The sequence below is a fragment of the Lemur catta genome, chromosome 6, assembly GCF_020740605.2.
Source record: "Lemur catta isolate mLemCat1 chromosome 6, mLemCat1.pri, whole genome shotgun sequence".
Classification (NCBI taxonomy): Eukaryota; Metazoa; Chordata; class Mammalia; order Primates; family Lemuridae; genus Lemur; species Lemur catta.
The window spans coordinates 66,027,840-66,050,527 of record NC_059133.1 but is presented as its reverse complement, the minus strand read 5'-3'; the positions used below and the strand labels follow the sequence as shown (position 1 = coordinate 66,050,527).

The 22,688-nt window shown below is 38.8% G+C and overlaps 1 protein-coding gene across 1 annotated transcript in view; it reads right to left on the bottom strand.

Moving 5' to 3' along the window:
* Positions 1-22,688, bottom strand: part of SLC2A13 (solute carrier family 2 member 13) — a 341,466-nt gene that overhangs the window by 6,918 nt on the left and 311,860 nt on the right. Inside the window, exons 8-9 of the mRNA XM_045554019.1 lie at positions 4,125-4,246; positions 3,851-4,003 (exon numbers count right to left, since the gene is read on the bottom strand). Coding sequence (XP_045409975.1) covers positions 3,851-4,003; positions 4,125-4,246 — 275 coding nt within the window. The remainder of the gene's footprint in view (positions 1-3,850; positions 4,004-4,124; positions 4,247-22,688) is intronic.

Genomic DNA, 22,688 nt, shown 5'->3' with positions numbered 1-22,688 from the left:
AAATATAAGGCTCTTTCAATTTGGTTCACATTAAACATTTACTGCAACCTTTTTTTAATGGCTTATGCTTGAGAAATAATCGGAAGAATAATACGAGGTCATCTGGGATGCATGGCTGAGTGTTACTGTGAAAGGCTCCAGGGCTCTGTGGAGAATGTGGACCTGAAAGTCACATAATGATCCAGGCTGAATCCTTGGGGCAGAGTTTGTTAAATTCTCTCAAACTTGGTTTTCTGATCTGTGTAATAGGGAAAATAATTCCTGCTTTGCTAAATGGTAAATAATAGAAATAATGTATGTTACATGCCCATTAGAATTCTGGATGTTAGTTGCTCAAAAAACTGATAGCCAGCATTATTAAATTCTACTAAATGACTAGGGAAGAGGAGTTGCTATTAAGAGACTGAATTCCTGTGTTCTGAGTAGAGATGAAAACAATATTGTAGGTTGGGAGCGGTGGCTCATGCCTGTAATGCTAGTGCCTGAGAGGCCGAGGCGGGAGGCTGACCTGAGGTTAGAGTCTGACACCAGCCTGAACAAGACAGAGATCCCGTCTCTACAAAAGATAGAAAAGTTAGCTGGGCTTTGGGGCCCGTGTGCCTGTAGTCCCAGCAACGTGGGAGGCTGAGGCAGGAGGATCGCTTGAGCCCAGGAGTTTGAGGTTGCTGTGAGTTATGATGATGCTACTGCACTCTAGCCTGGCTGATAGAGCGAGACTCTGTCTCAAAACAAATAACAAAAAAAACCCCCACAATATTGTGAGGTAGGAACAGAAATGGAATCTTTAGCAAAGAGGGACAAAGAAAGGATGGTAATCATGCTAATGATATGGAAAGATAAGTACAGGTGATAAAAACATTTTTGACCAAACCTGGCTGCTAAACTTCAAAAGCTGTAACACAGCAAAGCCAGTTTGGCTTTATAAATAACATGTATTTTATCTTTATCATTATCTTTCACAATTTGAGAACAGTGGCATAATTAGAAGTAACAAATCAAATCTGTCAGTGCTAAGGTCCTATAGTTAAAAACAGATAGGTTAGAAAGACTCTTAAAGTCAATTACAGATTCTTGCTTGTGACCCAGATTCCCAAAGCTGAATAATATCAAGGAAATTCTATTAAAATACAAGACGCTTTTACAAAATCTGAAGCATGCAAAGCAGGCAAATGCCAAAACTGACTGCTAAGCATGGGTTCCACTGATGAGACCTGTGGGGAAGCCGCAAGGAGCGGGGCAAGCACCGGAGGCTGGGACCTGCTCTGTGTCATGGGCAAATCAATAACGTGACTTTGCCAATTATTCCCCTGGGAATGAAAATGAAAAAGTCTGTAATGAGCCTGTCAGGACTGCTGAATAGCACAGATCTTCCTCAGATTTATTCTGAAGGAAATAAATCTTATTAGAGTCTTATATTAAGTTCCAGATTAAAACAAATATTGAATTTAATTATGCAAATGGGAAATCAATGACCATGTTTGACTGAATTTCAGTACCTCAAAACAGGAACTTTTATATAATGTTCTCCAAGGGATCTATTTAGCCACACATGCTATATAAAAAATGGTATACTGATGATATTTTAATGATAATTTTTAGTAATAAACATTATTGAATGGGGTGCAAGGCAGACCTATCTAAGCAGTGTGGTTTAGGAAGGAATCAAAATTTGAGATCTTAAATAATAAAAAAGGAGAAAACAAAAGACATGGATATTTCCAGAGAAATACACCATAAGGATATATATTTGTCAAATCAGGAATATAAACACATAGCTTACATAAATCAGTAATATGTAGATTAAAATGTCACACGAAAAAGGGAAAAAATGAACCTGAACTATCTTTCCACTACTGAGTAACAGACTGAGTGGACCAGTGCACTGACATGACAAAAGGTTAATGCAAAGCAAAAAGCTTCTAACCAAATATTTTTTAAAAGAAGCCTGCACATGCCCTATTTAAATTTCACTTCTGTTGCCTCATGTTTTCCTGGCAGTATAAATTGAAGAAAGAGGAGCTTTGCTGTCAAAAGTATTATCATGTAGACTTTCATTATTTGTAACTTTCTATAAAACATGCTTTAAGGGATATAAACACATATTTAGGTCTTCAAATATTTAAGTGTTCTCAAGAATCAGTACACATGAGTAAATATTATGTCATGAAGATAAGTTCATGAATTTATGTAAAAATTTTTAGTTGGCAAACGGGATAAAGCGGAATATACTAAATATTAATATATATCAAGTTTAAAATGCCAATGCCTTTCCTTTCCAAGAAAATAAATATTTCTAAATGTTCTTAGTGGTTGGGAGAGAGTTGTTTTATAAAGGTAGTAAAAGCATTAGATAAATAGTATTAACTAAAAGCAAATACTAACTCAGCATGTGTAGAAGAGGGGGGAAATGGATTTTTATAATGTTTCGTCTATTCATAATTCATCTACAAAATTCATGCATGTATTTATTCATTTGACAAACACTTGTGGGTGCTTATCAGGTGAACAGGATGTCCTGGAAGGAACTGGGAATATAACAGTGAACAAGGCATAGACGGCCCTCCAGGGATTTATGGTCCAGTAGTAGGGGGTAGGGGACAGACAAGTAAACCTGTTCTTGCAAAAAAGGAATTATAAGTGCCCAGAGCATAGAATGCTGTGAGGTGGGGGAGGGGATCAGAGAAGGTCTTCTGGAAGAATGGTCTAAGCAGGAGGCATTCCACATACACCACCGAGGCTTATGGGGAGGTTAGAATGAAAATCTCACATTTCATTATTTAGAAACCTATCACAACCTATAAAGTCACGTGGATGATGTAGAATTCCTCTTTCTTTTTTGTTTGTTTTTTTGAGACAGTGTCTTACTCTGTTGCCCAGGCTAGAGTACAGTGGCATCATCTTAGCTCACGGTAACCACAAACTCCTGGGCTAAAGTAATCTTCCTGCCTCAGCCTCCTGAGCACCTGGGGCTACAGGCACACACCACCACACCCAGTTTGTCTTTTTTTTTTTTTTTTGCAGCCACAGGGGTCTATGTTGCCCAGGCTGGTTTCAAACTCCTGGCCTCAATTCATCTGCCTGCCTCAGCCTCAGAAAGTGCTAGGATTACAAGCGTGAGCCACCACACCTGGCCAGAAATCATCCTTCTACAAAGAGAGGTCTTTTCACCTTAGTAAAAATGGATTTGAAGTAGCTCCCCAAAGTATTTTCCTAATTCAGCCATTTATCAATATTGTTTTCTTTGAATTATGGTCTCCACACATTTTCATTTGAACACTTCCATCATGTTTACAGTTTTGGAAGCAGTAAGTGCTAGTTTCAGAGGATGCTGAAAGGCACACACCTTGGCCTGAACAGCACAGAGGATACACGGAAGGCCTAATGCACAGCACATCATATCTTTAAGTATCCTGGCAGGCTACTTTGGACCCTGTGTTGATTCTGCTCTTGGACTGGACTCCATCTCTGTCACAGGACACCTCGGAGGCCTTGCCTACATCCCTTTAACAAACATAAACCAAAAAAAAAAAAAAAAAAAAGGTAAATTAAAAGCTATGCCGTGAAGACTTCCAACCGGGGAGATAGATGGGAGATGTCTGGGTTGGGAGAGGGGTGGGTGACAGCCCTAAGCACGGAGGGACAAGAAGCAATGCTGCTTAGAGAAGGAGCCTTCCTCTTTTCTTTCCCCAGATACATTTCCAAGGCCTGTGGGGAAAAAGAGAGCCACCTGGAGACATTTATAACAGCAAAAATATAACCACATAGTCTTTCAATGACAAATGATAATATATCTAAAAAGTAGTTTCATTTTTATTTTTCCTACTCTATGTTGGAAAAAATATTCTCTTACCATAGTATGTAAGATATTCCGCTGTGTGCAAAAATGTCAATGAAACCAGAACATTGAAAATCCAGTTTATTCCAGATGAACATGCATTTCCTGTACTTCTTGCCCAAAGGGGATATATTTCAGAATTCACAGTCCAAGGCATTGGTCCCATTCCTGAGAAATAAAAAATTTAAAACTTTAGTAAAATAGCTTGTAATGAATTTGAAAAACAGCAGTTTGTCTCCCCTAAAAAGAGGCCATTTAATTAACACAACAATAAGAAAGCCTTGTTTACCAGGTGCGAAGAAAACAAGATATAAGATAAGGCCCAGAAGTGCAGTCCAGGAATATGGAGTAGGGCAGAAATTGTAAGCCCAAAATACGTCTTCTGTTTTGAACTTGGTTTCATTTTCACACCTGAAAAATAATGCAATATAAAGATTAACTTAATGTTTTAGAGTATAGTGGCAGAAATTCAACGTGTTCATATTGAATGTATGTGGAAATTCATTAACGTCTTGAGAAAAACGGTCCAAGAAGTTTTCTTGAACAAACTTAAGAAGTAAACATAGATTATAAGATTAGATATATAAGCTCACATAGAACTTTTTAGAGCTAAATGTAATTTAAAAGCAACACAAAGGAATACACTGTGTTTCACACCCATTAGACACGATTTCTAATTAGTCCTTGGAAGCTGCAATAACACTTCAAGACCACTGAGAGTCAATGGACTGTGTTTGGAAAACCTTGGAATTTGCAGTCAGGACAAGATTCAAATTTCAGAACGAGATTTTTTTCATCTGTAAAATGGGGATAAAACCTTATAGCCTATTTTAAGGCTTAGAAGGGTCACCTGTAAAAGGCTGACAGGGTACATGAGAGAAGCAAAAAGATAGGGAACAATGATTATATCTGATTCCAAATAATCCTTCCCTTCCTGTCTGTGTCCTTGCTTGCTGCTCTCTCAGTCACTCCACGATGACCTTGCCTTCTTGTTCTGTACGGAAGCTAAGTGTCCTATGGTTTAGACTGATCCTCAAGTTGAACTTCCAATTCTTTACCTTAATTGCCCCTGAAGATACTACTAGCCTCACAAACATTCATATCCCCTATCGTCAATTTAGACTATTGTTCTGTCTCTTTCAACCTGTCTTTGACGGCCAGGCCCTGGTGTTGTTACTATATTTATGAACTGGTCATGAACTCCATCTGTCTTGATAATTTGGGTGCCTGGTCAGTCCACCCCATCTCGTCCCCTGCCACATTCATTTATTTTTCATTGTGGTTATAATACATTGGACTCACAGTTCCTTATTTAATCTCTGAAGCTACAGAGAGAGCACTTTATAGTTTGCCTGATTTGGAACTATTTTACTTCAATACCTCAAACTTCGTATTTTACTTCAATACCTCAAACTTTGAGCATTCCTTTTCTGATCACAACCACTTTATTTCCTCATTTTGATAATTTGCACCACACCCAAATCAAATTCTTTAGATTCTACATTCCCCTCAGTATTCAATTACCTTATCACTCAGCTTATACCAATGCCAATACAGGCATACCCTGGAGATATTGCAGGTTGGGTTCCAGAACACTGCAATAAGTGAAATAATAAAGCAAGTCACAAATATTTTGGTTTCCTAGTGCACAGAAAAGTTATGTCTACACTTAGTACTGTTTTCTATTGAGTGTACATAGCATTATATCTAAAAAACCAATGTGCACACCTTAATTAAAACATACTGTATTGCTAAAAAATGCTAATGATCATCTGAGCCTTGGGCAAGTTGTAATTTTTTTGCTGGTGAAGGGTCTTGCCTTGATGTTGATGGCTGCTGACTGATCAGGGTGAGGGCTGCTAAAGGGTGGGGTGGCTGTGGCAATTTCTTAAAATAAGACAATAATGAAATGCATCAATTGACTCTTTCATGAAAGATTTCTCCGTAGCATGCAGTGCTGTTATTTGATAGCATTTTACCCATAGAACTTTCAGAACTGGAGTGAACCCTCTCAAACCCTGCTGCTGCTTTATCAACTAAGTTTACAGAATAGTTTAAATCCTTTGTTGTCATTTCATCAGTGTTCACAGCATCTTCACCAGGAGTACAGTCCACCTAAGAATCCACTTTCTTTGCTTATCCATAAGAAGCATCTACTCATTCGTTACAGTTTTATCATGAGATTTCAGCAATTCAGTCACATCTTCAGGCTCTACTTCTAATTCTAGTTTTCTTGCTTTTTCCACCATATCTATAGTTACTCCACTGAAGTCTTGAACCACTCAAAGTCATCCATGAGGGTTGGAATCAACTTGTTCCAAACTCCTGCTAATGTTGATCTTTTGACCTCCTCCCATGAATCTCAAATATATATATATATTTTTTTTTGAGACAGAGTCTCCCTCTGTTGCCTGGGCTAGAGTGAGTGCCGTGGCGTCAGCCTAGCTCACAGCAACCTCAAACTCCTGGGCTTAAGTGATCCTACTGCCTCAGCCTCCCCAGTAGCTGGGACTACAGGCATGTGCCACCATGGCCGGCTAATTTTTTTCTATATATATATTTTAGTTGGTCAGATAATTTCTTTCTATTTTTTTTTTTTTTTTTAGTAGAGACGAGGTCTCACTCTTGCTGAGGCCGGTCTTGAACTCCTGACTTCGAGCAATCCACCCGCCTCGGCCTCCCAGATTGCTAGGATTACAGGCGTGAGCCACCGCCCCCGGCCACAAATAATCTTAATGGCATTCTAGAATGGCGAATCCTTGCCAAAGGTTTTCAATTGACTTTGCCCAGATCCATTGGAGGAATCACTGTCTATGGCAGCTATAACTTTATGAAAGGTATTTCTTAGATCTGAGATTTGAAAGTTGAAATTACTCCTTTATCCATGGGCTATAGAATGGGAGCTGTGTTAGTAGGCATGAAAATAACATTCATCTCCTTCAGAGTTCTTGGTACACTGTCAATAAGCAGTAATATTTTGAAATATTTTTTTTTGAGCAGTAGGTCTCAACAGTGGGCAACCATGCTATAAACAGATGTGCTATCATCCAGGCTTTGTTGTTCCATATATAGAACACAGGCAGAGTAGATTTAGCATAATTCTTAAGAGCCCTGGGTTTTCTGAATGATGAACAAGATCTCAATAGCCAGGCATTGACTTCTCTCTAGCTATGAAAATCCTAGAAGGCACCTTCTTCCAGTAGCAGGCTCATTCATTGTCTACATCTGTTGTTTAGTGTAGCCACCTTTATCAATTATCTTAGCTGGATCTTTTGGATAATTTGCTTTCTTCACCTTGCACTTTTATGGAGACAGCTTCTTTTCTTAAAGCTTGTGAACCAATCTTTGCTAGCTTCAAACTTTTCTTCTGCAGTTTCCTCACCTCTCTCAGCCTTTATAGAATTAAGAGAGTTAAGGTCTTAACTCTGGATTAAGCTTTGGCTTTAAGGGGATGTCATGGCTGGCTCAATCTATTCAGACCACTCAAACTTTCTCCATATCAGCAATAAGGCTGATTTGCATTCTTATCATTTATGTATTCACTGGAATAGGGCCTTTAATTTCCTTCAAGAACTTTTCCTTTGCATTCTCAACTCAGCTAATTGTTTGGCACTAGGCCTAGCTTTTGGCCTTCTTGGCTTTTGACATGCCTTCCTCACTAAGCTGAATCATTTCTAGCTTTTAAAGTTAAAGAGAAAAGTAATGACTCTTCTCTTGAACACTTATAGGCTATTGTAGGGTTATTAACTGGCCTAATTTTAATATTGTTGTGTTGCAGGGAATAGAGAGGGCAGAGAGATGGGAGAACAGCTCATCAACGAGCAGTCAGAACACACACACTGATTAATAAGTTCACTGTCTTAGATGGGTATGGTTTGTGGCACTGCAAAACAATTATAATAGTAACATTAAAGATCACCGATCACCATGACAGTTATAATAAAATGAAAAAGTTTGAAATATTATGAGAATTACCAGAATATGACAGAGAAACATGAAGTGAGCACATGCTATTGGAAAAATGGTGCTGATAGACTTGTTCAATGTGGGGTAGCCAGAAACCTTCACTTTGTAAAAAATGCAGTATCTGCAAACCACGATAAAGCAAAGTGCAATAAAACAAGGTATGTATTGTCTTCACTTGGCTCTAGAATCCATCCTTCCTCCATTCTTATCTGCCATTCTCACCATTTCACTTCCTAACCCTGTGTGGTACCATTAGCTTCCTTCAACAACCACATCTCAGAAGCTGGCCAAAGTTATGAAACCATGGTGCTGGGCTCTATTAAAAGTTCACGCTATTTCTTCTCAGTTGGGTCTCTATTGCTTATTTTATCCTTTATTGTCTTCTCTACTTATTTCAGAGTAGACTTTCAATAACTTTTGTTAACCATTGCCTCAGTTAATTAAAATATTCCTTATCTTCTAGTCCTGAAATCTTTCCCTCTGCTTTCTATAGATGAACTTGCCTCCTTCTTAAATTCTTAAGGAATTGAGGACCTTCAATTTGAACATCAGTTTTTCTCTACTCAACCTCCACTTTTCTATACTTTGGTTTTTTTGTTTTTTTTTTTTAAATGCAAAGTAGTCTTTCCTCCTACTTCCAATAGTACCATGTCTCTCACCATTTCTAAGGACTGCCCTTCCTACCAGTGGTCTTGCAGCTTAGTTCCTTTTGCCTCCTCTGGGGTCATGTTCCATCAGTAGTCTGTCCTTTTCCTGCCATTTTTATTTTCTTCCTACTTGGGCCTTCCCTTCTGTCTCTAACAAGATGTCTCCTATTCAGCCCCTCTCATATTGCTGCTATGAGCTCTCCTAAAATCACAGGGAAGATCCACCTCAGTACAAACCTTTCTTTCACAGCCTAGCTCCCTCACCCTCCCAGATGCCCGGCTGACTCTTACTCAGATTCTGTTTTCCTGAATCTGCTCACCCAAAAGTCATCAATCACCTTCTAGTCTCCAAGTTCAGGCTTCTTGTCTTAATCTTGATGCTCTTTGATTACTCTGTGGTGGCTGATACTGCTGACAGCCCTCCTCTTCCCACTTTGCTTTTATATCTTTATCTCCATCTTATCTCTCTGACCTATATGTAGTCATTGCTTTTTAAAATACCTCTTACACTTCTCAGCCTCTAAATACAGGTATTTTCTAAGGTTTTATTTTGGGGCCTATGCCCTTTCATAATCATTTCATCTAATTTTAGGACTCCGTAGTCTCTACACAGATGTTCCTCAGTAGTTTATTCTAGCATTGACCTTTTCTCAAGCTTCACTGATGGAATTTAGGTTTCTGCTGAACATCTAGAACCCTGCTGTGGCCTCACACATAATACGGCTACAGTGGACTGCCCGGTTTTCTCCAGGAGGCAAGAGTGGGGGCTGTTCTGAGTTCAAATTGTGACTCTACCACTTACTAGCTATGTGCCTTCATTACAAAATTTATATAATGAGCACTGCTCAAGTGTCAGACATTAGAGAGAATAGCTATGAATAAAATGACCATGGGTGCATTTGTGGAATCTTGAGTTTAGTGGGCACTGGTGTGGTCCTGTTTCCTGATCTGTAAAACAGGGCAAAGGACTGTGTCACAGGCTGTCGGGAACATTAACTGCTGCATGTGCGTAAGCGTATTGTATCTGCACGCCGAGTGCTTCACACACTGCCTGGCATATAGTATATGCACAATAAATATGACTTTACTAGTGCCCTCATGACATGCTATTTAAGTTAACACGACCTTTCCCTGAATTGAAATGGCTTAAAATCTTGGAGTTATCTTCACTGTTTTCTTACCCATTTCTCTTCAGGTCCTCTCTACTTTAAAGTCCAAGTAAAGCAGAGTGCCTATGACTATGAGCTTTGGCACTGACACCCTAGGTTCAAATCTAGGCTGGGACACCCAGATGTACCTCTGGGTACTTACCTTCTCAAAGCTGTGTCTTCATCTGTGAAATAAGCATTTTCCCGACATCCATCTCAAGGAGATATTTTGAGGCTTATGTGAGATAATGGATACAAAGAATTTCACATGGTACAGGCAAGGAATCGTATTTCCTAGACATAATTTCTTGAATCTGACTCTTCTTTTCTATTTGCATTAATACCACTGTAATTCAGACTCTGAGTGTTAGTCCCAACACCTGCATGTGTCTCCGTGGCAGGCAGACTAGAGCAGCCCTATGATCCCTGCTTCTGATTTTCATGCCCTTGTGTAGTCCCCTCCCGTTGAGTGAGGAGTGACCTTGCTTCCAACCAACAGAATAAGGCAAACATGACAGGAGATATGTGATTAAGTATGTAAGAGTATAGTGCAATTTAGCTAAAATCTCCCACTCTCTTGCTGGGTTTGGAGACATAGCCGCCATGTTGTGGGATGCCTATGTGGGGGGGGGGGGGCCCTGGAAAGAACTGAGGGCAGCCTCTGTCAACAGCTAGCAAGGAACTCAAGTCCTTGATATAAAACCACAAATTACTGAAATCTGCTAACAAAAGTGAATCCTTCCCCAGTTGAGCCTTCGTTGAAACCGCAGCTCCAGTCCTCACTTTGTAGCCTTGTGAGACCCTAAGCAGAGGACCAGGCTAGGCTGGGCCTATACTCCTGACCCACAGAAACTGCTAAATAATTATTAATAATAAATGTGTGTTGCAATAGAAAATGAATATAGTTTCCTAATTATTTTTCCTTCTCCTAGCATTTCCTTTCTTCAAACTCCTACCCCACAAAGTTAAGCTAGCTTTCTAGAGCATTGCTCTGACCACCTCACTGCTCAAAGCCCTCCATTTTCCTCATCCCCGCTGTCCACACAAGGCTTGCAAAATGTGGCTGCAGCTGCCTTACCTTGTGCTGCTACACACGATCATTTCCTCCAACTAAATGAGACTACTTGTTTTCTGAAAATACTTTCCAGACCCAGTATCTCCTACTCATGCTATTTCCTATAACTCTCACTCAAAACCTACCTCAGTCCTCAAGGGCTACCCATGCGCCTGTCTGAAATATTTTCTTTCTCTTCTCAACCCCTTCTCATTTTCCTCACGTATATCATGATCACATAGTGCTCTGTATTGTCCTATCTGAATATACCCCTCCTTCTGCTGTTCTGGGATCTCATCCCAGGCAGTACAGCACAGGACAGGCGTTAAGTGCACGGGGTCTCATGTCGGACTACATGGGTTCTTATCTCCGTTCTGCCACTTACCAACTGTGTAACTTTGGGCAAGTTACTTAACCTCTCTGTGCGTTAATTTTCTTGTAAAATAAGAATCCCTAATAGAGTTGTTACACAGATTCAATAAGGTGATAACTGTTTAGCATAAAGAAAGCAATTTATAAGTATTTGCCAGAGAATAGTCATTTTTGTATTCTTGTTTCAACTTTTTGTCCATTTGTACTCTATATAAATGGTCATTGAATGATGAATGAAGCCTTTCCACTTGCATTTGTTTAATTGTGAGTAGAAAACAGCATTAGAAATCCTTTGATCAATAATCCCCACCAATGGAATAGTTAAAAAAGAGAAGGGCGGGCATGGTGGCTCATACCTATAATCCTAGCACTCTGGGAGGCCAAGGTGGAAGGATTGCTTGAGGTCAGGAGTTCGATATCAGCCTGAGTAAGAGCGAGACCCTGTCTCTACTAAAAGTAGAAAAAATTAGCTGGACATGGTGGCACATGCCTGTAGTCCCAGCTACCCGGTAGGCTAAGGCAGGAGGATAGCCTGAGCCTAGGAGTTTGAGGTTGCAGTGAGCTGAGATGATATTACTGTACTCTAGACTCCAGCCAGGGCAACACAGTGAGACTGTCTCCAAAAACAAAAAAAAAAGAAAAAGAAAAAATAAATAAATAAAGCAAGCAACTAAAAGAAAAAAGAGGGAAGGAAAAAAGAAAGGCAGGTAGGTGGGCTCCTGCAGGGAGGAATGTTTACAAATAAAATAACTAAAGTTCTCAGGAAAATTATTCTATTTACTGTTTTCATTGTTATCACAGTTCCGTGCACGATCTCTTGCTGTGACGACGGTAAGTAGGATATTTTAGAGTGGACTCTGTGCTGGCCCTGCTGTAGCTCTTCACCATCTGGCTATGCACATTTACGTGCGTAAAGAAGGCCGAGTACTACTCGTCATCCTCACGCTGATTTCAGGAAGGCGCTGCAGGCACTGACGTGGCAGTTACACACTCAGCAATACACGGATAGCTAATGACTGAGAATGTGACATCACACTGGACCTTCAAAACATGAACACTAGACATCCCAAGTGAAAAACAAAAATGTATACTGCAAACGTTATTGCAAGATACCCTCATGCTTTCCTGGCAACTGCTGGTGGAAGAACATAACGCTCCTGAGAAGGAACAAAAATACTTTGACATCAGTGTGTGGGTTGGGATTAGAAAAAGTCATGCTCTGATGTGGCACCTTTTCACTACATCCTAGAACAAAACCAGAAAGAGACTACAATCGGGAGGCTGTGCAGAGGGTGCTGCAGGGGACAAAGCAGCAGAATTGAATGCAAGGAGGTGAAATGTGTCTCATTTTGGCAGAGTGAGAGAACTAATCTTTACCAGCAGCACGACTAGACTAAAACCTGATATACAGACCAAATAAATGATCGGTTCCCTGCTCCCGTCATGGAACCTACAGCGCTTCCATTAGTAACACGTATAGAAATTAACAGCTCTCTTTGAAGGTGGAACAATTCTCCCCTGCCCACTCAACACCCACCCCACAAACCAGTTCATATGTAGAGCTCCTTCTGCCTGTGTGCGCATGCTACCTCTCCATCAAATATCTATGGAGTTTTAAACCAAAGAAATAATTAAAGGAAGTGAGCAGTGCAAATATGTAACTGCTCTTGCCACAGTTAACCACAGTAATATATTCCTTGCTTCCTACACAGCACATGCTTTTCGTATTGCCCCTTTATTCTCTATGGTGAAGTCCTTTAACTGCTTCATGTTTATATATGGGAGTAAGAGAAAAGAAATGTGACCTGTATTTAAAAAGAAAAACTTCAAATTTTATCTATCCAATCCTAATCACTGATAAACCTATGGAACTTTGTCCTTTTTCCAGAGAGTTGATAAAAGATCTAGGATTTTGGAAAAGGGAAGGGAAAGCTTGCTGCAGTTTGGGTGACACATCCACCATTATTCTACTGGGTTTCCTGCATGTGCTAATTTTGCTAATTCATTACTGAGGAGGGTGAGTGAAGCACAATTTCATTTCTAGTTCTTGGCATAGGACTGTGATTTCTCTGGCCAATATTACTAAGCTACCACCTCAGAACATGGATATCCCTAAGGGTTAAGTCTATTAGTTCTTTATCTATGGGAATTTGTGATCTAATTACACAGGTACAATTTGAGGATGGTGGTGGACAGGTACCTAAGAAAGGACAGAGTATCTCTCACCAGGGTAGGATACCTTCTCTCTGATCTGAGGAGACGTAAGAAACAAAATGCCAATCAGCAGAGAACTAGGATGATGTAAATTTACTATAAGCAACCCAAGTCATATGAAATTTTAACTTTTGGGCATCCCATCAAAGCAACCAGGACAAGTTACTGTTACAAACGTGACTCATTACTTCTCAGACACTTTTAATTGTTGTTCAGTAGGCATAATTCTTATTTAATAATCTAACATGAAATAAAGTTATGGCAAGGGTAGCATGGCAACCTAGCATTTAAACTCTAAATGTAGTTGAATAAGTTTAGAAAAGTATAACTCCCTAGCTTGCTGTTGCAGACCATGCGGAAGAGCTTGGCCTTGAAGGATTCCCTATTGTCTAGCCTTTTTTTCCCTATTTTTGGTTTTGTAATTTTCCTGTAGAGGATTATCACATGCAGAGAAATTTAAAAAAAATCTATTCTTTTGTTAATTACTATTATTTTCTGGTAAAAAAAAACAACTGTAGAATTACTGAGACAATTAAATCTTAGACATGGGTTAATTTTAAAAGCATCGGAAATATGGAGCTAAGACAATTTTTTCTGAATACAGTTTTGTTTGTAGAAAAATTATTGCATCTAAACTCTTTATCAGTATGATGACTAGCTCATATATTCTAAGTATGGGAAATAGATGGACAGAGTGTGGGCAGACAAGCAAATGAAAACAATGACAACACTTAAAGCCAATGAGAATACAGTAACAGTGGTACAGTTTCTAAATCTGGTAACAATTTAAATTGGTGTAATCTCCTTTTGGAAAGAAATTTTGCAATTTAGACATAAGAATATTCATACCCTCTGTCCCAATCCCATGTCTAAAATTTATCCTTTGGAAATCATCTAAATGGGAAAATATCGTATGCTGAAAGATGTACATATCACTGTACTTTCATTTATCACAAGATTAACACAGATAAAAAATTAAAAAAATAAAAATATTCTACAATGGAGGGTTAAGTTAATTAAGGCACAACTAAATAATAAAGCAGACATTAAAATAATAATTATAAAGTAAGTTAGGCCAAACCACAAAAGTTGGTCTGGGTGGAAGACTGGTGACAATGAAGTCTTCATTTAACTAAAGTTACTTTCATTTTGGTACCAAACTGGCTAAGAAGCAGAACAATGGAGTATGCAAAATCAATCACATGAGTAAGTGGATGTGGCCCCCTGTTGCCTCTCTAGCTCCTCCCAGACTTGTCCCTGATGTTTTGTGGTCAATCTGAAGAATCTGCCAAGGTTGGAGGAGCCCTGAAGTCTGCCTTGGTGACAGTCCACATTAGCACTCAAAGGTCAACCCCATTACTGCCTAAGAAAAAATTTTCACTGTATTACTTCATAAGAAAATACTCTGCCAGTCTTTTTCTTACTGTATGATAACATCTATGGCAGGGCTGGCCATGGCCTACTTCATAGAGACTACCTGGAAACATGGAAAATGTCACCAAGTTGGCAGTAGATGGGAAATCAAACTAGAAAATGTAGTCTAGGGTGTAAGGTTATATGGATAAGAGTGACTAGAAATATGGAAAATTGGGGCTGGGGGAAGATAATTCATTAAGATGATGACTGTTTTCCCTTTCAAACTTGTACAGGTTGAGTATCCCTTATCTAAAATACTTGAGACCAGAAGTGTTTCAGATTTGGGATTCTGGAATATTTGTATTATACTACTTTTTGAGCACCCCTAATCTGAAAGTCTGAAATCTGAAATGCTCCCGTGAGTATTTGTTTGAGTGTCCTATTGGTGCTCAAAAAGTTCTGGATGTTGGAGCATTTTGGATTTTGAATTTTTGAATTAGGGATACTTAACCTGTATTTGTGATAGTATTACTTCGACAAGATAGGAGAAACTTAAGTGATTCATAGACAATCTTGGGCCTCCTTTTCCATATTTTTGTTTTCCCCTAGAATTTTTCCCATAATAAAGATCAGGCAGTAGAGCTAAAGTTATTAGCCATGCTCCTGCTTCAACTGGCACTGAAAGGAAAGGAATTATATACTGTCTTCATCATGCTGTTTCTTCCTATTGACCAAAGACCTCAAAACTCTGGTTTCTATATTTATACTACACAGTCACTACCCTGCTTCCCTTCTTAGGAGTCTTAGGGTCTGCCTCTGCCCACGGCTCGGGAGCTCCCTCCCCCCGCCCCCATGCACAAGTGGTGGTGCTCTGCCCTACAAACCACTGGCCTGCCATAACTGTGTTTGACACGAAGGCTGCCAACAGCATGGCCAGTGCCCTATGAGGCGGCTTGGCAAAGGTTGGATGCTTTATACCAGAGAAGGACTTGACAAATGGTTTACATTCTTTCTCTGAGAAGTCAGAATATGAAATATTTGAAGAGGACACAATAGCACAGAGGTGGAAAAATGTAGAGAGAGAAGCCAGTAAACTGGGGCCATAAGACAGCAGAGGCCAGGAGGTACAGAAAGGTCACGCACTGATAGTGATGGAGGAAGAGAGTGCAGAAGAGAGAGAAACCAACACAGACTGTTTCTAGTCTACTGAACAGTATTTTAGATCTCCATGGGGCAGGGCTGGGTGGAAGTTAAGACTGTCTTCTTTCTCAGTATTTTTTTTTCTTACCTTCCTATGTACCTTTACCATAAAACTTCCGTTAACTAAGGAAATCAAGCGTGTCTCTATTCCTCTCAATGTGAAAAGTTCTAACAAAATAATGGATAAGTTCTTAGAAGGAGAGTACTGATCATGATTTTGAATCAATAAAACCCCACAGATCCTCAAAAGAGTGTATCACAATGCCCATACAGCTCCATTCCTATAACCAGGTTTTTTCCTTTTTTTTGTTTTTTTAAATATGGTATAAAAATTAAGATGACTTTTCCCCATATAGTCACTGTGGGAGGTGCTATACTTATTCCAACTATGCTGTACTATACTGCTCACATTTTCTGGAATTCCCTGTTCAGAATCTGCTTCCTTGTCACTCAAAAAGCAACCTTATTTTTGTGCATTCTACTTCTGGTTCTCTTTCCTTCCTTTCTTCTTCCTTTTATTTCGTGCCATCATGAACCATTCATATGAGGAACTCTGGGTGAAAAGGAGGGGCCAGACCAGATTGAAGTAGAGGTAGGGAAATAGTCTAATTGAAATAATAGCAACAAACTCAAGATAGTAAGTTTATCTGAATGTTATAGATTCTAGAGCTATGAGAAATAAAATGGGTTTAATTAGATCAAGGTCATCAATTTAAAATCCTAGAAATCTGCAGTGGAAAAGTACATGTGAGAACATTGCAACCAACATTGTCATTTTATAATTACAAAAATGAAGTCCAGTGAGGTTGAATGACTTGCCCAAAGTCTCAGAGCAGACTGTAACCAAAATCAGTCTTCTGTAGCACCTTGTCCAAAGCCAGCCAGCTGAGGGGCTGGTGGGCACTGAAATCCAACTTATGCCAGGCCTTGGGGGCCAGCCATGGCGACGAGTCTTCCATGTGCTAATTCTCACGAAGGCATATATTACCTATGTCCTGATTCTGATTCCCTGGTTAGTCTTTTTTCCTGTTGTCACTGGTTTTTCAAACATTTACCTTCCTCATTATTAAACTCTTAATGTAAAGAATAAATCCCTAACTAATATAAACAGTTTCTCTGGAAGCCCTGCCAATCGAAACTCCTCTTCTACCCAAGACATGTCACTCAACGGGGTTGTGCTTCAGGCACGCTGCCTTCCAGGCATTAGTATTTAAGCTGACAGATGCTTGTTCTGATATCTTAAATGATGCCCAATATCTGGGATAATGTATACACTCATTTGTCAAATAAATGAGTGAAGAAATGAATTAAGAAAAGACTTTTAATGAATTCAATAGAGTCTGTTTTACTGGTTACCACTGATAATATAATAATAATATGTTAGTAACCATTTAATAATTAAAAAACATTTTTCAAGCCAAAATAATGAAACTAAATGAAATTAATAATGCAATTTATCACAGGGCCAAAGTTACTTCTTTGGAACAGGGTTATGAGTGGCCCTCATGTGACTGTGCTATGACAGGAATCTCAGGATGGTGAGTTACACCATCCCTCCCAAGTTCCAATTTAGAGACCTGATGTTTTTCCACACTTAAGGGTTCACCCTCTTGCCTGAATTCTTTTCCTCCCTTGGGTGATTTGGGGACTTTTATGACCCTCACTAGATAGCAAATTCCAGTAAGGATATGCCACCTGTTCTGTCTTCCCTCTCCCTTCCCTGGGCTTCATAGGCCAGTATGTAGCACAGTACTTTACACATGGTCAACTGCTCAATAAATGTTTAGCAAATAAAATCATAAAAATACTTTTATCCGTTCCCATTAAGTCAATCTTTGGTCATGTGACGCCAATTTCTCTGGTATATTGTATGCATCATAGAAGACAGATGTATTTGCTGTCAGAAATCAATCTCTATTTAATTAAAAAAGTTATTGCCTGTGGTGATATAAGGGGAGACATATTTCCTTACCATAATCATTCCAAAATCCATCTGTATTATCCCAAGCTTTAAGAATTTCAAACTGCACAAGTGTTCTGATTTTATTTTCTTTCCACTGTAAAAGTGCCTGCACAATATCTCTGGCTTGTTTTTATTTGCAGGTGCATGAGTGAGAATGAATGCAAGCTGATTATGCAAGCTGATTTATCACTGTAGGCTATCTTGATGTAAACAATAGCATAGTTTGTTTTTTGGATTCTTTTCAATCCATTCTACAGCTGCTTTCCATCAAGTGAGAGTTCTGTGGCTTCTTTATGAAAGCTGTGCTCCCAAGAGGAATTTCCTTAAGTCGGTGTAAATCCTCACTTGATGGAACTGACTGTACAGAGCCTTACCAGATATAAAACATCTTTACATACAGGGTGTCGCAAAAGTCGCATACATAGGGAAAATGGGAAATTGTAGCTAAATGTACCTTTATTTACAAAATATTCATTACACAATTTCACAAAATTTTTCCTTTGTATGGAGACTTTTGGGACACGCTGTATATTAACTCATTTAATTCTCATAAAAATTCAAAGCAATAGCATCATAATTTCCATTTTGCATATGAGACAAGTCTTTTTAAAATATTGTGACTTTCCCAAAATTACATAGCAGCGATAGTGTTTGAAACCCAGTCTTCTCTGTTTCTTTCTCCTTCAACATAATCACCTACAAGTTCAGGTATATATGGAAACCTCTCTTAAGTTGTCTTACTTTTTATGGAATTTAAATGGAAAAAGAGATGAGACGAAAACTGCTAGAAATCTCTTAAGTTAGCATTCTTCCTAATGTCAGCAGTGAAGGCAGCCACTGAAACCTCTATCCAAAATGAGTAGAATAAAATGCTTCTCAAAGAGCACTAGGAATTAAAATGAGCAGCATCTTGGCAGATCTGGGCCTCTGTGTCCTCTATAATCTCTTTTGACTCAGTATCCATTTTGCCCCAAACCATAAAACAGTAATTACAACAGAAAGGATGCTTGCATGAGCTGGAAGTTAAAATATCACATAACAATCTCAATAACTAGATAACTCATTTGACAGCAGTGATGTCAATACTACAAATGTATTACAAGGAGGACAGTCATTCTGATGCAGTACGATGGCAACAGTAAGCAGTCTTTTAATAACACATACTCTAAAACATGGAGCTATATAAAGATTTTCTCTGATACAGTCAAGTCAGTAAGGAATTAAAAAAAATTAAAAATAAGTTTCCCCAGAAGTTGCTGAGATGATAAAAGTACAGTGTCTCACCGATTGTTTAAAAGAGAAATTGTGGCATTAGTTATTGACATTTAAGAAATTCATAAATAATGAGGAGATAGAAAGTCATTATAAAACTACAAACTAAGGCAGTTTCACTTTATTTCATCTCAAATTGCTGCTAAAGTGAAAACATAATGAGTTCACAGATTAAGCATTTTAACTGAAGTTTCCTTTTTTCTCACTTCCTGATTTGTACAGAAACTTCTGAAATGCCGTACTGATTATCAGCAATGAAACAAAACTATAAAACTGAGAAGATCTATCTTAATCCTTCTAAATCTGGGATGTTTTTTCTACTACTTGGGTGAATGAATAGCTTAACAAGTCTATTACATTCCTCTCTATACTTTCCTTCTCATCTGTTCCTGGCACTGGAGCAAAGCAAATCACGTCACACCTACTGTCACACTCATCCATGTGAAAACAGCCCTGGCCCCTGGTGCCTGCCCCTTGCCCAGCCTCACCAGCACCTGCTCCAGCTCACTTGCCACTCTAACCATGGTGCCCCAGGGGCTGCTACAGTGACATGGACACAGCTGGGGCTCAGTAAGTATTTGTTAAATGAATGAATCATTTCCACCATTTGACAAATGCAACAATAAAATATTGCCTCATAGTTTTGAAGTTTATTTCCAAAGCAATTTTATATAAGGAGAGAAGGAATTAGTAATGCTATTTGTCCTTTATTCTTGGTATGAATTTTTATATATGATCATCCAGAGCAGGTATTCAAAGTTACATTTTAACACCAAATAATTACTCCTTTGATAAATTTATTATTTCAACATATAAATGTCTATTGTATTCCAGTTGTAAGAATAAAAGTTAGATGAATTTAAATATTCATTCTTTCCATCATTCAACAATCATTTATTGCAAGTGGAATTTAGACACACGGCCAAGAACAAATTCGCGGGTGAGATGGGGTTTTTATATTTTCCAACACACACATGCACACACATACACAAACATGCTACACAGAAGAGATACACGTATACATCTGTGGTGTTTCTCTTTAGAATGGGAGGAAAGGGTCTGCAGTAACAGACAAAAGTGAGTGGGTGAGCCCACATAAGATCCTTACGTATCCCGAAGAAGGGGATTTAGCACATCTGCCTGTATTTGCAGCGGTGTTTAGGAGATCGTCTCTAACACCTGGTAATGAGGAATTCTGAGCCACTGAGGACAAGCTTGAATTATGGGTGCTTTGTGAACACAGGAACTGAGAACTACCCAATATCTGGACTCTATCTTGGACCCTAGATGAGCTTGGACTCTGTAATAATGGTCATAGAACTATACCTAGACATAAGGCCAAGGTTTTAGGACATGAAGAAAAAAATCTTAGGGGAAAGCATATATTCTATGATAACTTAAGGAAGTCTTGCTATACTATTATTATAAAGTAAGGGGCAGTCTCCAATAGAGAAATCCTTGTGTGACCTTGGCTAGAAGTTTTCCCAGAAGGCTCTCTGGGACTGGTAGTATGTTCTATCCTGTAAGGGAAAGGGTGTTCCAAAAGATCTGAACGCACTCTAAGCAGACACTGGTGTACGCAGTACAGGGAGAACACAAAATTCAGAGGTGGGTCTCAAGGATGGTTGGATCAGTCTGGCCTGGCTGTCCTGACCAGAGTCATAAAATTTTAGGAACTGGGGAAGCTTTGGCCAGAGAATTACTATCTGGGCTTAGCTTCAGTGAGCGAATCATCCTCTGTACTATCTTTACTCAAGGGGTTAAATGTTCTACACCTAAATCCTCGTTCTGCTATAACAAGTGTAAACACCATTTTCCTGTAAGACAGTACTGATAGAACTGAGATTTTAGTATTAATAAATGGCCTAATTTGAGCTTGTTATTTGTCCACTTGCCTTTGTTCTCGGCTAGTACCCATCATAGCCAGAACACTTGTATGTGAATCAAATCAGAGACATTTCAATATTCTGTGTTTTTTATTTTAAAAAAATAAAATTGAAACCCTGTAATGTAGTAAAACAATATAATCTACCTAAATGCTAAGGTAAGCCTCTGAACCATTTATGAGGAATGATGCAATCTGGTTAAAAGCTACAGAGAACATGGAGATGGATTGGGCATACGGCCAGTTTTATACAGAGGTCAACACACAAACCTTGCAGTATGAGAGATACAGGTTTGGATTCTGGCATGACCACTTCCTACCTTCCACCAGTGGCCTTTGTCAAGTTATTTAACTGACCTGAGACTTAGTATTTTCATTTAAAAATGCTTAGCATGTATGGCAAGGATGTGGAGAAAGGGGAACACTTAGACAGTATTGGTGGGAATGGAAGTTAGTGCAACCACTATGGAGAACGTATAGAGGTTCCTCAAAAAGCTAAACATAGAACTACTGTATGACCCAGCTATTCACACTGCTGGGTATATATCCAAAGGAGGGGAATTCAGGATATGGAAAAGGTATCTGCACTCCCATGTTTATCACATTTTTCACAGTAGCCAAGATTTGGAATCAACCTAAGCGTCCATCAATGGATGAATGGATAAAGAAATTGTGGTACATATACACAATGGAATATATTATATAGCCACAAAAAAGAATGAAATCCTGCCATTTGCAACAACATGGATGAAACTGGAGCTAGTCAGCCTAGCTCACAGCAACCTCAAACTCCTGGGCTTCAGTGATCCTACTGCCTCAGCCTCCCCAGTAGCTGGGGCTACAGGCATGCACCACCATGCCCGGCTAATTTTTTCTATATATATATTTTAGTTGACCAGATAATTTCTTTCTATTTTTAGTAGAGACCGGGTCTCGCTCTTGCTGAGGCTGGTCTTGAACTCCTGACCTCAAGCAATCCACACGCCTCGGCCTCCCAGAGTGCTAGGATTACATGCGTGAGCCACCGCGCCCAGCCAAAAATTTTAAAAAAAAGACTGTACTAAGTCTTTCAAAAAATGCTTAGTATGTAATGAAATGAAATTATGAAATTATTAGTATTAAAACAACAGTAATTATTGTTATTAATAAAATGCACGTATTCTGCCAGCCCCAAGGATAGAAAGGAATATCTTTTCTTGTATAAAGTTTTATACATTACAGTGTTTCCTGTGGATATGGTATGTTTCCTAAAGGAGAGGGAAATCCATCATCTGGATTTCTAGGATATTATTTTTTTCTTCAGCTCATTTTATTTATCCCAGGCACAGTAATTTGGTTAATTTTCTAATAACATTTTGATATACTTTCTTGGATTTCTCTTTAGTCCTTATTGAAATAAATTTTCTCTTCATGCAATCATGAATAAACTTACTTTTATATTCAGTAATGTAAGCACTATCCTTTGGAACACTGAGATACATTTTAGCATGCAAATGAATAAACAGCAAGGGTAAGAGACAAGAGAAGATATCTGTGAATAAAATAAATGACTCATGATGTTAGGTGAATGGAAACACACGAGAGACCTAGCTTTTATCTCCTCGTCTAAAAATCGAAAAGGGCAAATGTACCATATTTATTGATGATTCACTTCTATTTGCTAGCCATGAATGTATCATGAAAGAAGGAGTATTATCACTTACTAAATTGCCAATAAAATTTTTACTCATACAACGTAATATATGGTACTGCCAATTCCATCATAGAAATTTGGCC